The sequence below is a fragment of the Homarus americanus genome, unplaced genomic scaffold, assembly GCF_018991925.1.
Source record: "Homarus americanus isolate GMGI-L3 unplaced genomic scaffold, GMGI_Hamer_2.0 scaffold33176, whole genome shotgun sequence".
Lineage (NCBI taxonomy): Eukaryota > Metazoa > Arthropoda > Malacostraca > Decapoda > Nephropidae > Homarus > Homarus americanus.
This window is the reverse complement of record NW_024747148.1, coordinates 55,067-72,427: the sequence shown is the minus strand read 5'-3', so window position 1 is coordinate 72,427 and position 17,361 is coordinate 55,067. Positions and strand designations below refer to the sequence as shown.

Below are 17,361 nucleotides of genomic sequence, written 5' to 3'. Positions count from 1 at the left end.
TCTATACCTGCAGGACTTTATTCCGTCGACATATGGTTCAACACAGCGCTAACCACCACAACCTCACTAAGGGTGGATCTTCCCTACATCAGACCACAGGAGTTTCGGCCGTAATGCCCCGGGTGGCTTTGAGCTGTCTTGTCCACAGTTTCATCCATCCCCCCGAGTCGCGGGAGATGAACAATTGTCCTCAAAAATTGTGGATTTGATGATTTAGTGGCTGGAAGTGCGCCTCTGGATACACGGAGGAAGGAACTGCGCCTCAAACTACACAAAGCTCAAGTAGAACTGCGCCAGGGTGACCGACGCCGCTGCCGCCTAAAACTACAGGGATAATTAGCGCTTTCTGGAACTACTGTACTGTACTCACCCCAGATGGCTAACAACCACAACTACACACCACTACTCACAATGTATACTTTTAGAATTACTTTCCCTTGAAGTTAAAACAATGCAGGAGGTGTTGCGCAGAATTTGAAACTGCGCTGGATAGTTGCGGAGTTGTTCACACTTTAACCCGTAAGTTACAACAGGTATGGTTGGGTGTACTGTACTCACGTTAGTAGGGGGAAGCTGCAGGTCGACTTACCTGGTGTGTACGATGTGTGGCGACTCATTATTATAAGGACGACCAGTTTGGGACGTGTGAACTACAGCCTGGAATAACGAAAATAACAACTTTATTATTACCACAATGTCTTGGATAAAATGACAAAAAACCTGTATCATGTCTTGTTGAATAATAATAATAATAATAATAATAATAAATACTTGGACCGTTCCCGAATCCACCACAGAAAGCTTCCTATAGATATTATTCTTAATATTTCACTTGAGAAATATTAAGAATACCATTTTCATAATAACATCATCAAGTATTGGAGAACATTCTGCATAAAAATAACAACCAATAATCTATAATTATAAAATAACAAAATGGGTTCCGATATTAGTCTATAAATTAAATTTTTTAAACAATTCTTCAAATAATTTGTCAGATAATTCATTTCCTGAAATACGAACCTTGTGATTATGTCAACACGATAGGAAGAGACGTGAGTTATTATAAGTGAATTATTGTTATTATTATTATTATTACTATTATTATTATTTTTATTATTATCATTATTATTATCATTATTATCATTTTTATTATTATCATTATTATCATTATTATTATTATCTTATTATTATTATCTTATTATTATTATTATTATTATCATTATCATTATTTTTATTATTTTATATTATTATTATTATTATATTATTATCATTATTATTATTATTTTATATTATTATTATTATATTATTATTATCATTATCATTATATTATTATTATTATTATAATTATCAATTAATTATTATTATTATTATCATTATTATTATTATTATCACCATCATTAGTTCCCTTCCTCTCTCCACTCCTTTATAAAACTTGAACCTTAAGTTTTAGGTCCAGAACACAACCAAACTCTACTGTGTGTTGTGATGAGGACACACCAGGGTACAGTAAGGTACACACACTTCCCTGTCTCTACCACAACTGTACCACTGTAAAATAAACACCAGTCTCTTGGTGGTAATAAATCAGACACTGAAAAAGACATTTATGATCATTATTATTTTGTCTCTGTCTGTCTAATTATCCCTTTAATTATCCCCTGACTTAAATGAAGGTTTTTTTTATTTTTATTTGTATGTCAATCTGTCTCAATGTCTGTCAATTACCGTCTCTTATTATCCATAGCTGTCTGTAGAGCTGTATTCAACTGTCTGGTCATTGGCTAATCTGTATATCGATTGGATTCTTTTTGTGTCCAATCCGTCGGCTGCTGTCCTGAGGGTAGACCAAGAAGTGATGATCTCAACTGGCCGGGAAAGTGTCAGCTTATAGTGATGGGTTAGAGTGTCAAGAAGTGAGACCTTTATGTGGGAAGTGTCGGCTTAAACTGGCGGCTTAAACTGGCGGCTTTAACTGGCGGGTACAATGGCGTCTTTAACTGGCGGGTACAATGGCGTCTTTAACTGGCGGGTACAATGGCGTCTTTAACTGGCGGGTACAATGGCGTCTTTAACTGGCGGGTACAATGGCGTCTTTAACTGGCGGGTACAATGGCGTCTTTAACTGGCGGGTACAATGGCGTCTTTAACTGGCGGGTACAATGGCGTCTTTAACTGGCGGATACAATGGCGGCTTAAACTGACGACTATAATGGCGGATTAAACTGGCAGCTACAATGGCGGCTTAAACTGACGACAACAATGGCGGCTTAAATTGGCGGCCGCATTGGGGGCTTCAACTGGCGGCCACATTGACGATTTAAACCGGCGGCCACAGATACTGGCGGCTACAGTGGCAAACTGACGGGTACAATGGCGGCCACATTGGCGGCTTCAACTGGCGGCTACAATGGCGTCTTTAACTGGCGGCTACAATGGCGGCAAACCGACGACTATAATGGCGGCTAAACTAGCAGCTACAATGGCGGCAAACTGGCGGCTACAATGGCGTCTTTAACTGGCGGCTTCAACTGGCGGCCACATTGACGATTTAAACTGGCGGCCACAGTGACTGCGAAAACTGGCGGCTACAATGGCAGCTTAAACTGGCGGATACAGTGTCGGCTTAAACTGGTAGCTACAATGGCAAACTGGCGGCTACAATGGCGGCTTAAACTGGCAGCTACAATGGCGGCTTGACCTGATATCTACAATGGCGGCAAACTGATAGCTAATGGCGGCAAACTGATAGCTACAATGGCGGCTTAAACTGATAGCTACAATGGCGGCAAATGATGCTACATGGCGGCAAACTGCCGGGGAGTGATGGAGGGAGAGGAGGATGGAGGGAGGAGGGAGGAGGAGGAGAGAGGAGGGAGGGAGGAGGAGAAGGACAAGTGTTGACTCGACTGGGTGAACGTGTATTGATTTTAATAATGAGTGAAATAAACTGTTGATTGAGAATTATTGATCTGAGGGAGAGGTCTCGACCATCACGCCTGGTTGATGGTGGTGGATGGTGTAGTTAGTGGTGGAGTGCGGTGGGTAGTGGTGATTTGGTGGTGGTGGGGGTAGTGGTGGTGATGGTGGTGGTGGTGGTTAGTGGTGAGAATGAAGTGGTGGTGGTAGTTGGTGGTGAGGTAAATGGTGGTGGTGGTGGTAGTTGGTGGTTAGTGGTGAGGTAAGTGGTGGTGGTAGTTGGTGATAGTGGTGGTAGTGGTGGTTGTGGTGATTAAATGGTTGTGGTGGTGAGTTGGTGGTGGTGGTTTGTTGGTGAGGGTAAATGGTGATTGGTGGTGGTGGTTATTAGTTGGTGAAATGGTGGTGGTGGTAGTTGGTGGTTGGTGGTGAGGTAAGTGAGTTTGGTAGTGGTAGGTTGGTGAGTGGGGTTGGTGGTGGTGGTGGTAGTTGGTGATGACAGTTTGATGGTGTGAGGAGTAAATGGTGGTGGTGGTAGTTATTAGTTGGTGGTGAAATTAATTGATTGTGTGGTGGTAGTTAGTTGGTTGGTGGTGAGGGTAATGGTGGTAGTGGTGGTAGAGTTAATTGGTTGGTGGTGGGTGGTAAATGGTAGCAGTGGTGGTAGTTGGTGGTTAGTGGTAGGGTAAATGGTTGCGGTGGTGGTAGTTGGTGGTTGGTGGTGATATGGTAATTGGTGGTGAGGTAGTAGTGGTTAGGTGGGTGAGGGTGAAGTGGTGGTGGTGGTGGTGGTGGTGGTAGTAGTTGGTGGTTGAGGTGGGTGAGGGTAAGTAAGTGGTTGTGAGTGGTTAGTGGTGAGGGTAAGTGGTGGTGGTGGTGGTGGTGGTAGTAGTTGGTGGTTGAGGTGGTGAGGGTGAAATTGGTGGTGGTGGTGGCGGTGAAGGTGATTGGTTTGGTAATGGTGGCTGTTAGTGGTGGTGGTGGTAGTTGGTGGTAATGGTTGTGATGGTGGTGGTAGCTGGTGATAATGGTTTGTGATGGTGGTGGTAGTTGGTGGTAATGGTTGTGATGGTGGTGGTAGTTGGTGATAATGGTTGTGATGGTGGTGGTAGTTGGTGGTAATGGTTGTGATGGTGGTGGTAGTTGGTAATGGTGTGATGGTGGTGGTAGTTGGTGATAATGGTTGTGATGGTGGTGGTAGTTGGTGTATTGTACAGTGGTAAATGTTTCTTCTCTACCATACACACACACAGACACACACACACACACACACACAGTAGCCCTGGGTTTATCTCTCGGCGTGGTCATCAGATTAAGTAAATTCTCTCTCTCTCTCTCTCTCTCTGTACTATCTTCCGCAGAGTTCATCAGACTAAGTAAATTTCCCTCAACCTTCCTAATAATTTCCCCATCAACTACTAATTAATTGCTCCTTATTAAGAGGCAAATCACGCCTATTAGGTCACTTCCTGTCTTCAACCAGACCTAACCATATTGAGAAGGGAGGGTGGAGGGGAGGGAAGGAAGGGGAGGGGTAGAGGGAGGGAGGAGAGAGAGAGATAGAGGATGGGATGAATGGGGGAGGCAAAGAGAGAGAGATAGGTGAAAGGGGAGAGAGGATATAAGTTGGTAGAAAGGGGTGGATAAGAGGGGTGAGAGGGGGAAGGGAGGGAGAGGGATAGAAAATTGAAGGTTGAGAAAGGAGGAGAGGAAGGTGCGATGGCAGGGAGAAAGGGAGGGAAGGGTGAGGGACGAGAGGAGAGAAAGGTGAGAGAAGGGAGGGAAAAAGGGTGAGAAAAGGGTGGGATGAAGGGTGATGGAATGAGGAAGGGAGGATAGGGTGGAAGGGAGATGGAAACCGGAGACAACATAAAAACTAGGTTAATATTATTATTTTTAATTATTACTGTTATTGTTCTTGAGTTATTGTTATTGATGTAGTTGTTGTTGTTGTTGTTGTAGTTTAAATTTTCCTGTCTGTATTGTTATTGTTTTCTTATTATTGTTGTTGTTATTATACAGTAAACCAAATTAAACTGAGTATATCTATGCCGATTCTCCACTTCAATAAGACACGAGAAAATATATAAACTAACCCATTATATATATTGTGGCCGAGGTGAAGTATATTGTGAGTGATCTGGCGGCGAGAGGTGAAAAATATTACCCGCGTGAAGTATGGATATCAACAAACTGTTATTGATATATATATATATTATATATATATATATATATATATATATATATATATATATATATATATATATATATATATATTATTGTTTATATGTTAGTTGAGTGACTTTACTAACACACACACACACGCACGCACGCACGCACACAAAACACATACATTCATACATACACACACACACAAAACACATACATCCATACATACACACACACAACATACATTCATACATACACACAGACGTAATACACAACACACACACACACACACACACACACACACCCAATCGCCCCCAGCGTCACTAATAAGAGAAATCTGTCGTGCTGGTCCTGTGACAAAACATGAATCGATAGTCACCACAACAGATGGACCAGCTCGAGGGGGGGCTTATCCTCCTGTTGTTGTCTGTTGGAGGGATGGTTTAGTTCACTGTTGTTGTCTGTTGGAGGGATGGTTTTAGTTCACTGTTGGTGTCTGTGGAGGGGATGGTTTAGTTCACTGTTGGTGTCTGTTGGAGGGATGGTTTAGTTCACTGTTGGTGGCTGTTGGAGGGATGGTTTAGTTCACTGTTGGTGTCTGTTGGAGGGATGGTTTAGTTCACTGTTGGTTTGTTGGAGGGGATGGTTTAGTTCACTGTTGGTGTCTGTTGGAGGGGATGGTTTAGTTCACTGTTGTTGTTGCTGTTGGAGGGATGGTTTAGTTCACTGTTGGTGTCTGTTGGAGGGATGGTTTAGTTCACTGTTGGTTGTCTGTTGGAGGATGGTTTAGTTCACTGTTGTTGTCTGTTGGAGGGATGGTTTGTTTCACTGCTGGTGTCTGTTGGAGGATGGTTTAGTTCACTGTTGGTGTCTGTTGTTGGAGGGGATGGTTTAGTTCACTGTTGGAGGGATGGTTTAGTTCACTGTTGGAGGATGGTTTGTTGTTCACTGTTGGAGGATGGTTTAGTTCACTGTTGGTGTCTTGTTGGAGGGGATGGTTTAGTTCACTGTTGGTGTCTGTTGGAGGATGGTTTAGTTCACTGTTGGTGTCTGTTGGAGGGATGGTTTAGTTCACTGTTGGTGTCTGTTGGAGGGATGGTTTTAGTTCACTGTTGGTGTCTGTTGGAGGGATGGTTTAGTTCTGCTGGTGTCTGTTGGAGGGATGGTTTAGTTCACTGTTGGTGTCTGTTGGAGGGATGGTTTAGTTCTGTTGGTGTCTGTTGGAGGGGATGGTTTAGTTCACTGTTGGTGTCTGTTGGTGAGGATGGTTTTGGTTCCTGTTGGTGTCTGTTGGAGGGGATGGTTTAGTTCACTGTTGTTGTCTGTTGGAGGGATGGTTTAGTTCACTGTTGGTGTCTGTTGGAGGGATGGTTTAGTTCACTGTTGGTGTCTGTTGGAGGGATGGTTTAGTTCACTGTTGGTGTCTGTTGGGGGATGGTTTTGGTTCACTGTTGGTGTCTGTTGGAGGGATGGTTTAGTTCACTGTTGTTGTCTGTTGGAGGATGGTTTAGTTCACTGTTGTCTGTTGGAGGGATGGTTTAGTTCACTGTTGGTGTCTGTTGGAGGGATGGTTTAGTTCACTGTTGATTGTCTGTTGGAGGATGGTTTAGTTCACTGCTGGTGTCTGTTGGAGGGATGGTTTAGTTCTGTTGGTGTCTGTGGAGGGATGGTTTAGTTCACTGTTGGTGTCTGTTGGAGGGGATGGTTTAGTTCACTGTTGGTGTCTGTTGGAGGGATGGTTTAGTTCACTGTTGGTGTCTGTTGGAGGATGGTTTAGTTCACTGTTGGTGTCTGTTGGAGGGGATGGTTTAGTTCACTGTTGGTGTCTGTTGGAGGGATGGTTTAGTTCACTGTTGGTGGCTGTTGGGAGGGATGGTTTAGTTCACTGTTGGTGTCTGTTGGAGGGATGGTTTAGTTCACTGTTGTCTGTTGGAGGATGTGGTTTAGTTCACTGCTGGTGTCTGTTGGAGGGATGGTTTAGTTCACTGTTGGTGTCTGTTGGAGGGATGGTTTAGTTCACTGTTGGTGTCTGTTGGAGGGATGGTTTAGTTCACTGTTGGTGTCTGTTGGAGGGATGGTTTAGTTCACTGTTGGTGCCTGTTGGAGGATGGTTTAGTTCACTGTTGGTGTTGGGATGGTTTAGTTCACTGCTGGTGTCTGTTGGAGGATGGTTTAGTTCACTGTTGGTGTCTGTTGAGGATGGTTTAATTACTGTTGTCTGTTGAGGATGGTTAGTTCACTGTTGGTTGGAGGGTGGTTAGTTCCTGGTGTCTGTTGGAGGGGGTTTATTCTGTTGTCTGTTGAGGGGATGGTTTAGTTCACTGTTGGTGTCTGTTGGAGGGATGGTTTAGTTCACTGTTGGTGTCTGTTGGAGGATGGTTTAGTTCACTGTTGGTGTCGTTGAGGGATGGTTTAGTTCACTGGTCTGTTGAGGGGATGGTTTAGTTCACTGTTGGTGTCTGTTGAGGGGATGGTTTAGTTCACTGTTGGTGTCTGTTGGAGGGGATGGTTTAGTTCACTGTTGGGGCTGTTGGAGGATGGTTTAGTTCACTGTTGTGTGTTGGAGGGGATGGTTTAGTTCACTGTTGAGTCTGTTGGAGGATGGTTTAGTTCACTGTTGGTGTCTGTTGGAGGGGATGGTTTAGTTCACTGTTGGTGTCTGTTGGAGGGATGGTTTAGTTCACTGTTGGTGTCTGTTGGAGGGATGGTTTAGTTCACTGTTGGTGTCTGTTGGAGGATGGTTTAGTTCACTGTTGGTGTCTGTTGAGGATGGTTTAGTTCACTGTTGGTGTCTGTTGGAGGATGGTTTAGTTCACTGTTGGTGTCTGTTGGAGGGGATGGTTTAGTTCACTGCTGGTGTCTGTTGGAGGATGGTTTAGTTCACTGCTGGTGTCTGTTGGAGGGATGGTTTATTCACTGTTGGTGTCTGTTGGAGGGATGGTTTAGTTCACTGTTGGTGTCTGTTGGAGGGATGGTTTAGTTCACTGTTGGTGTCTGTTGGAGGATGGTTTAGTTCACTGTTGTGTCTGTTGGAGGGGATGGTTTAGTTCACTGTTGGGTCTGTTGGAGGATGGTTATTCCTGTTGGTGTCTGTTGGAGGATGGTTTAGTTCATGTTGGTGTCTGTGGGGATGGTTTTTGAGGGATGGTTTTTCACTGGTGTGGGGTTTAGTTCACTGTTGGTGTCTGTTGGGGGATGGTTTAGTTCACGTTGGTGTCTGTTGGAGGGGATGGTTTGTCTACTGTTGTTGTCTGTTGGAGGGATGGTTTAGTTCACTGTTGGTGTCTGTTGAGGATGGTTTATCGTGTCTGCTGGAGGATGGTTTAACTTACTGTGGTGTCTGTTGGAGGATGGTTTAGTTCATGTTGGTGTCTGTTGGGGATGGTTTAACTTACTGTTGTCTGTTGGAGGGATGGTTTAGTTACTGCTGGTGTCTGTTGGAGGGCAGTTTAGTTTACTGTTGTTGTCTGTTGGAGGATGGTTTAGTTCACTGTTGGTGTCTGTTATACTGACTGACCTGCTTACACGTAAAAAAAAAATGTCATAAATCACGGAAATAGACACAAAAATAAAACAATAAATTAACGACAATAACTAACCCCTTCCTCCTCCCTCCTCCCGACCAGTGATGAGAACTCGGCGGGAAAGTCGCTAAATCGTGAACTTTCCAGCCTCTTTAACGGGTTGATTTTAGCGATAAATTTCAACGAATTATGGGTTGAATTTAGCGATTTTAGGTGATTTTTTGGAACTAAGCGAATTTGAGTTCAGATTTTGCGATTTATTTATTTTTTTAATAAAGATTTAGCGAATTTAAGCTTGGATTTAGTGACTTAATCGATAGGGTATTGAATATTAGTACTTTTGGCGTTGATGTTGGCGAATTTTAGCGATTTTACTCGATTTATAGATTAATTTAGTAAATATAGCGATTTTGAGAACGATATTACGGCATTGAATTTTTTTTTTTATTCTAAAAAAATATTACCAAATTTAACAACTTTTAATTATACTAATATAAAATTTCAGCTATTTTGAGGAGGTGGAGAAAAAAGGAGGAGGGGGAAGGAGGAGGAGGGAAGGGATAGAGAGGAGGAGGAGGAGGAAAGGAAGAAGGAAGGGAGGAGGAAGGAGGGGGGAAGGAGGACTTTTAATTAGCGAGTAGAGTATGCGATGATTTTAGCGATTTGTTTTTCATTCACCTAGCGACTTTGGCTTATGAGAGTTGGTAACACTGTCCTTGTCTCAACCCCCACCCCCACCTACATACCCCAATTCCCTCCACCCCCACCCCCACCCCAAGGCATTATGGGAGGAAACACTAACTCATCGGGATTTAAGTTTCACATACACGGGGAAAATGGAAACAAAAATCGGGTTAAAATCGGGTGATGTCTATTAAGTTAAAGGAGTAATAGTAAAATATTAAAGTTGCAATAAATCGGTGTAAAAATCGGGTGGCGACTATTATATTACTGGGAATATTCTTTGTAAATTTAAAATATAGAAAGTTACGAAAATCGGCATAAATCGGATCATACAAATCGGCTCAAAATCACCGGAAAATAAAGCTTTAAAAATGTCGACGACACTAAAAATATAGTGTAGCTTAAACAAATAAATAATCAAACAAATGAACAAATACAATCAAACGAAAAATCAAGTAAACAAACAAAAACAAGTAATTAAACAAACAAATAAAACAAGAACACAAACAAACAAACAAATTATCTCAAATCTGTTACGAGAATCAAGTAAAACAAAATAAGAAGAAATAAATATGAAAAAGACAAACAAAATAAAAAACTTAAATCGGACAAATTCTGAAAAATAGGGCGAAAATCGGACTTAAAATCGGGAAAACAAACTACATAAATCGGTAAAATTAGATATCGGGTAGGGAGTAAAGCAAAAAAAAAAGTAAATAAATTAAATGAACGAAAAAAATCGGACTAAAAATCGGGTGGAAGATAACGTAGATAAATCGAACGAACGAAAAAAATCGGACCAAAAATCGGCAGCGGCTCGCGAGGGTAACAAGCCCTATTGAATAAACGTCATCTTATTACACGTGTTTACTGTAAAGAGAGGGAGAGGAAGGGAAGAGGAAAGGGAGAGGAGGAGGAGGCGGAAGAGGAGAAGAAAGAGAAGGCGATGAGGATTAGGAGGTGAAGAAGGAGGAGGAGGGGAAAGGGAAGAGAGGGAGGACAGGAGAATTTGTAGGAGGAAGAGGAGAAAGGGGAAGGAAGGAGGAGGGGAGAAAGACTAGAAGAAAGGGAAGGAGGTGGAGGAAGAGACGAAGGAAAAAGGGAAGGAGGGGAAAAGAGAATACCGCAGCGGGTAGGGGAATTCTTCGTCCATTTTCCCCTAAACTTTCGTCCCATCATCTACACCTTAATACACTCTGGCTTTCATAGTGGCAGGGAAGGAAAAAAAAAATCCCCCTAGAATACAATATTTATTTCCCTAAACCTCCCTTCTAGGTATATATGGAAGGGGAATATATTTATTTATTTTTAGGTCCCACGTATCAATATATTTCAACATTATGGTCTACTTTTAGGGGAAATAAATTCATCTAGGGATATTTTTCTCCCCTAAAATCCTACCTTAGTGGTTGATTAATAAAGGGATAACATTTAATTTGGGGATATAAAGGGCTTAGCTTAAGGGCTATGGCGGGGAAATATTTTGTTGAACTTACAGGGAAAAATTTACATCGACTTTTTTCCCCTAAAACCCCTAGGCGATTGTATTAATAGGTAACTCATTAACAAACCTATTTTAACTGATATATACGATACCTTAGACATAAAAGGAGAATATGGCGGGGAAATTTTTCTTCATTGTCAGGGGAAAATGACTCCTTTTCCCCCCCTACAGGTAATGATAGTGAGTGACTAATTAATCAAGTGGTCTGATACCTGACGAGTATCACGGTGATTCGGGGGGATATTTTCCGTGATTCGAGATTATTTATTCAGGATTCAGATTTTTTTCCTCTCGATTCGGGGATTTTTTCTTAGGATTCGGGAATTACTGTGATTCGGGGATTTTTTCTTTTGGTTTATCTTGGAGTATCGAGGATATTTTCCGGCATATAGGTGGGATTTCTTCAGGAGATTTACTCGGAAATAACTAATTTATCCATAATCCTTAAACCACGGATTTACTTATTTTACAGATTTGGGGATTTTCTTCGGATTTCAGATTTTTTTTCCATCGGGACTTAATAATTTTTTCGGGGATTTAGTCGGCATGGAGATTTTTTGCCCCAGTATTTAGGGATATATTTGACATATTTTCCCTGGCGTTGAGAGCGTTGGTCCCTATAACAGGTGGCTGTGGTGAGCGTTGATAAGGCGTTTAGCGTTGACGAAGTGAGGATTTATCAGGGGTAAGAAAGTGTTATATTCGGGATGAAGGGAAAAAAATGCTATAACGGAGGAAGAAAGTGTTATAAAGGGGGAAAGAAAGTGCTACAGTGAGGAAGAAAGTGTTATAACGGGGAAGAAAGTGTTATAACGGGGAAGAAAGTGTCACAATGGGGGAAGAAAGTATTACAACGGGGGAAGAAAACACAGGGGAAGAAAGTGTCACAACGGGGGGAAGAAAGTGTTACAACAGGGGAAGAAAGTGTTACAACGGGGGAAGAAAGTGGGGGAAGAAAGTGTTACAGCGGGGGGAAGAAAGTGTTACAGGGGGAAGAAAGTGTCACAACAGGGAAGAAAGTGTTACAACGGGGAAGAAAGTGTTACAACGGGGGAAGAAGTGCTATAATAGGGGAAATTAATGACCATTTCGATGTTAGTGGCTCAAGGACATCCCCCCCCCCTTCCTATACACACTCACTTTACCCTCCGGGGATGGGTGGGGGAGGGGAGGGGGAAGAGAAGAAGAGGGGAGAGGTGTATGTATGTATGTACGTATGAATGCATGTATGAATGTATGTATGTATGTATGAATGTACTGTAGGTATGAATGTATGTATGTATGTTGTATGTATGAATGTATGTATGAATGTATGTTGTATGTATGTATGTATGTATGTATGAATGTATGTATGTATGTATGTTGTATGTATGTATGTATGAATGTATGTATTGTTACGCCGTCTCTTAATTTACTTAAATATCCAGGTTCTAGGCGTAACCAAACAAAAAGTGAAGTAAATTAAAAGAGAATAAAAATAAATAAAGTAAACCTTTAGGAATTTAATTAATTAAATATTAACACAATAAAGAGCCTCGTAGGCTGTCACAACAAACTGATTCACCATCGAAACTTTTAAGACACAAGTGATACAAAACATCGAAACATCAAAAGAATAAAAATAAAGCATTGGATTACGTTAACACTGCATAAACATATAAAAACTATCACTGAAATTAACTAACGTGAAACAACACTGAATTACTTGAATACAACTAGGCAAATACTGATGGACACAAACAGAGACATAAATAGGTACTCACATAGATATACCACATTGGTGGCGACAGGAACAACACAAATAAATTAAGTATAAGTAACAAGTGACACTCAAAGGATGTGGACTGTATGACAAGAGGACTGAACTGACTCAAGTCAGTTGGTGGGTCCTATATATAAGGTCGGCTCCCGCCATGCGACCCGCCGGTGGGTCGTTTAACGATGCAGATGGTCGTTAGAGAACAAAGAATGCTGGTTACAATACAAAATGGGTTTGAACAAATAATGACAGTTAAAACCTTAACAGCACAGGTTAAGGTGACTAGAATATATAATAGTAAATTTAACACATCATTACAGGAATAATATGGAACATGGGAGCATGTTATATATAAAAAAATAGAAAAAATTCGACACGGTCGTAACAGAATGTATGTATGTTGTATGTATGTATGTATGTATGTATGTATGCATGTATGTATTTTATCAATCAACTAATTACCTTCAACTCAAATTATATTTACAATGTAGTTATGCCCCATAGTTATACCTCAAATGACCTCTGACCTTTCATGGCGTCGTAATTACTCTGTGACCCCCCAAATGACCTCATAACACTTTATTTACCTTGTGACCTCATATGTGACCTCTCCCCGGCAGGATGATGAATGGTCAACAAGCGGGAGGAGGATCGTCACGGTCGTCAGAGTCCCGTGACCCCCACCAGGATGATGACGATGACGACCTCATCAATCCAGGCTCCCCCACCCCCCTCGACGACAGCGACGACGAGGATCTGTCTTTGGGTAAGTGGTCGTGCTGGAATGGTCGTGCTGGAATGGTCGTGCTGGAGTGGTCGTGCTGGAGTGGTCGTGCTGGAGTGGTCGTGCTGGAGTGATCGTGCTGGAATGGTCGTGCTGGAGTGGTCGTGCTGGAGTGGTCGTACTAGAGTGGTCGTGCTGGAATGGTCGTACTAGAGTGGTCGTACTAGAGTGGGCGTGCTGGAGTGGTCGTACTAGAGTGGTCGTGCTGGAGTGGTCGTACTAGAGTGGTCGTGCTGGAGTGGTCGTACTGGAGTGGTCGTGCTGGAGTGGTCGTACTAGAGTGGTCGTGCTGGAATGGTCGTACTAGAGTGGTCGTACTAGAGTGGTCGTACTAGAGTGGTCGTACTAGAGTGGTCGTGCTGGAATGGTCGTACTAGAGTGGTGGTACGGCCTTAAACATAGTCGTCCTTGTATACAGTATAGCATCATAAATATACATTTCCGCCATAAAGGTTTAACATAAAACACCTCCATATTTGCATAAAACAAATAAAGGCCGGGTTACCTTGCTCACGCGTTGCAAAGATAAATAACAGCGTTCATCGTTGCAAAAATTTACAACCAGATTGGATCATATTGCCAATAATTCACTCTTACACCAATTTACGGCCGGTTAGGTTTGCTTCTGTCAACAATTTCCACCCAAAGAATATTTTTCACACATATATATATATATATATATTTCACTGTTAGTCATTTAAAAACACGCTATTTATTTTTTATTTCAATTGAGAATGTTGGATATATATATAATTTCTAACAGTATTTTTTTTTTTATTTGTGTATTTTTGTGTCAGTTATGTAAAAACACACATATTTCTTTTGGTTTATTAACTGAGGAAATATATTACCCACTCACTCACTCACACAACCACCCACCAACTCACTCACTCACTCATCCACCCACCCACCCACCCACTCACCCACCCACCCACCCACTCCAACACTCAGCCTTGGGATCGCTGTCTGGAGGTCTCCCTTGAGTGTGTGTGTGTTTATGTTGGCGCTCAATGTGTTGTAAGCCCTTGAGGGACGGTGTTATGTCGGTGATATTACCACTAATATTCTCTCCACACCTTCTCCAGTAATATTCTCCCCACAGTGTTGCCGGTGATATTCCCCCACAGTGTTGCCAGTAATATTCCCCCACAGTGTTGCCAGTAATATTCCCCCACCAGTAATATTCCCCCACAGTGTTGCCGGTGATATTCCCCCACAGTGTTGCCAGTAATATTCCCCCACAGTGTTGCCAGTAATATTCCCCCACAGTGTTGCCAGTAATATTCCCCCACAGTGTTGCCAGTAATATTCCCCCACAGTGTTGCCAGTAATATTCCCCCACAGTATTTCCATCATTAACATCTGTCCCAAGCTTGGTTACTCCTCATTTCAGACTTAGGTTGATTTAATGACATTTAATTGGAATTCATTAAATGCTAATTAGTAACGCAACTTTTAATTTATCCCTACATCAATTATTGTTAATTGTTAACAGATGAATGGTTGATGGAGGTAATTATGTGTCCGTTGTCTCTCTCTCCCCCCTTCCCCCCTCTCTCTCCTCCCTCCTATCTCTCCTCCCCCCTCTCTCTCCTCCCTCCTATCTCTCCTCCCCCTCTCGATCCTCCCCCTATCTCTCCTCCCCCCTCTCTCTCTACCTATCCATTTATTTATTTTCCACCCTCATACCTACATCCTCACTCACTGTCTCACCCACCTCCCTCACTCACCTGTCTGCGACCTCCCCTCACTCACCTTCTCACCCACCTCCCTCACTCCACCTGTCTCACCTACCTCCTCCTCACCTGTCCTCCACCTACCTCCCTCACTCACCTGTCTCACCGACCTCCCTCACTCACCTGTCTCACCTTCTCCCTCACTCACCTGTCTCACTTTCTCCCCCTACAGGTACTCACTCTCCGCCGCCAGTAGCCGAGAGTCCGCTACCCACCGCCACCTCTACCGAAGGAGGGGTCATCTCTCCGGGTTCCAACAACACCTCCTCCCACCCACCCTCCGTCTCCCCTCACCCGGCCAGCATCTCCCCTCACCCGTCGTCTATCTCCCCTCACCCGTCGTCCATATCACCTCACCCATCGACGACACCTCCACAGAGCTCACCGTTACCGCTACTGAAGACTGGAGCGTCGACACCCACTTCCGATCACCAGATAATTTCATCCCTGGAGGTCACGAAGCCCTATTTGGTACCTCACATGTCGTCGCTGCCTCTCATGACCTCCTTAGCGACCTCCTTGGCCTCGCCTCTCTCCCTCTCATCCCTTCCTTTCTCCTCCATGGCCGCGGGGGAAGGTTTCAAGTTCCCCTCACACCCGTTCCTTCCCCATCCACATCCCCTCCTTCACCCTTTCTCTCTCCATCACCCCCTGCCCCTAGTCACCCCTCACACCCATCCCTTCTTCTCTGCTCTCCCCCCTCACAACCCCTCCGCTACGTAAACCTCCTCATCCTCCTCCTTCGTCTCTTCCTCTTCCTCTTCCTCCTCCCTGGCTCATAGATAATTAGCAAACCTACATGATAAATTATTTGATAAATCCCTCATCTAAATCCCCCGAGCGTGTACAGTTATCCTTAATTGTAATCCTACCATATCCCTCCTTGCTTCCTTCCTTCCTTCAGTCATGGATACCGGAAGGATCCTTTTTCCACCCGCTTCATCATGGCCAGATATAATATCCTCAGAGTCGATAATCCTCACCCAAACAGTCACCTGCAGTCTTCACCTAACAGTCAACAGTCATCACACAGTCACCTACCTACAGTCAACAGTCTCCAGTCATCACACAGTCATCTACCTCGAGTCAACAGTCTCCAGTCCTCACATAGTCGCCATCTACCGACAGTCAACAGTCTCCAGTCATCACACAGTCACCTATCTACAGTCAACAGTCTCCAGTCATCACACAGTCGTCATCTACCTCGAGTCAACAGTCTCCGGTTACTCACACAGTCACCTACCCACAGTCAACAGTCTCCAGTCATCACACAGTCACCTACCTACAGTCAACAGTCTCCAGTCATCACACAGTCGTCATCTACCTCGAGTGAACAGTCTCCAGTCATCACACAGTCGCCCTCTACCGACAGTCAACAGTCTCCAGTCCTCACACAGTTATCACCTACCTACAGTCAACAGTCTCCAGTCATCACACAGTCACCTATCTACAGTCAACAGTTTCCAGTCCTCACACAGTCTTCACCTACCTACAGTCAACCGTCTTCAGTCCTCACACAGTCGTCACCTACCTACAGTTAACAGTCTCCAGTTACTCACACAGTCAACAATAGTCTTGAAGCATTGGCTACACTCAGAAAAAAAACCACATTCATCATTGGCTGACACTATTTCCCCCTCCTCGCCCTATTGGTTATATCTCTCTCCTTCTAACCAATCAGCGTGAGAGGATGACGTCCACTAAGAAATCTCTCTGGGGAGCCAATGAGAGACTCCAACTCGACTATGAAATCTCTGAAGGCTTTGAGTCGATGGAGAATGAGATATCTCTTATGAATTCAACCACTGATTATTGTTTACAAGATGACTTAATCGCTTATTAATGAGAAAAAAATTGAATCTCTCGTCTTGCTGCCCAGTCCTCAAGGGGTTATGTCATCGTCCTTAAGGGGTTGTCATCGTCCTTAAGGGGTTAAGTCATCGTCCTCAAGGGGTTATGTCATTGTCATCAAGGGGTTAATTCATCGTCCTCAATGGGATGTCATCGTCCTCAAGGGGTTAAGTCATCGTCCTCAATGGGTTAAGTCATCGTCCTCGTCGTCCTCAATGGGTTAAGTCATCGTCCTCAAGGGGTTAAGTCATCGTCCTCAATGGTTAAGTCATCGTCCTCAATGTTGTCATCGTCCTCAATGGGTTAAGTCATCGTCCTCAAGGGGTTAAGTCATCGTCCTCAATAAGTCATCGTCCTCAAGTCATCGTCCTCAATGGTTGTCATCGTCCGTCATCGTCAATGGGTTAAGTCATCGTCCTCAAGGGGTTAAG

At 43.4% G+C, this 17,361-nt stretch overlaps 2 protein-coding genes across 2 annotated transcripts in view; both read left to right on the top strand.

The window, feature by feature from the left end:
- The window catches only part of LOC121879483 (homeobox protein SIX3-like), a 33,611-nt gene extending 17,808 nt beyond the window's left edge, over positions 1-15,803 (top strand). The window contains exons 2-3 of the mRNA XM_042386130.1: positions 13,180-13,325; positions 15,252-15,803. Coding sequence (XP_042242064.1) covers positions 13,180-13,325; positions 15,252-15,802 — 697 coding nt within the window. The 3' untranslated portion in view covers position 15,803. The remainder of the gene's footprint in view (positions 1-13,179; positions 13,326-15,251) is intronic.
- A 220-nt stretch (positions 15,804-16,023) lies between these two features.
- Positions 16,024-16,620, top strand: LOC121879482 (DNA-directed RNA polymerase II subunit RPB1-like). The gene has a single exon (XM_042386129.1). It carries the CDS (start codon positions 16,024-16,026, stop codon positions 16,618-16,620), a length of 597 nt encoding a protein of 198 aa, XP_042242063.1.
- The last annotated feature ends 741 nt before the right edge of the window (positions 16,621-17,361 follow it).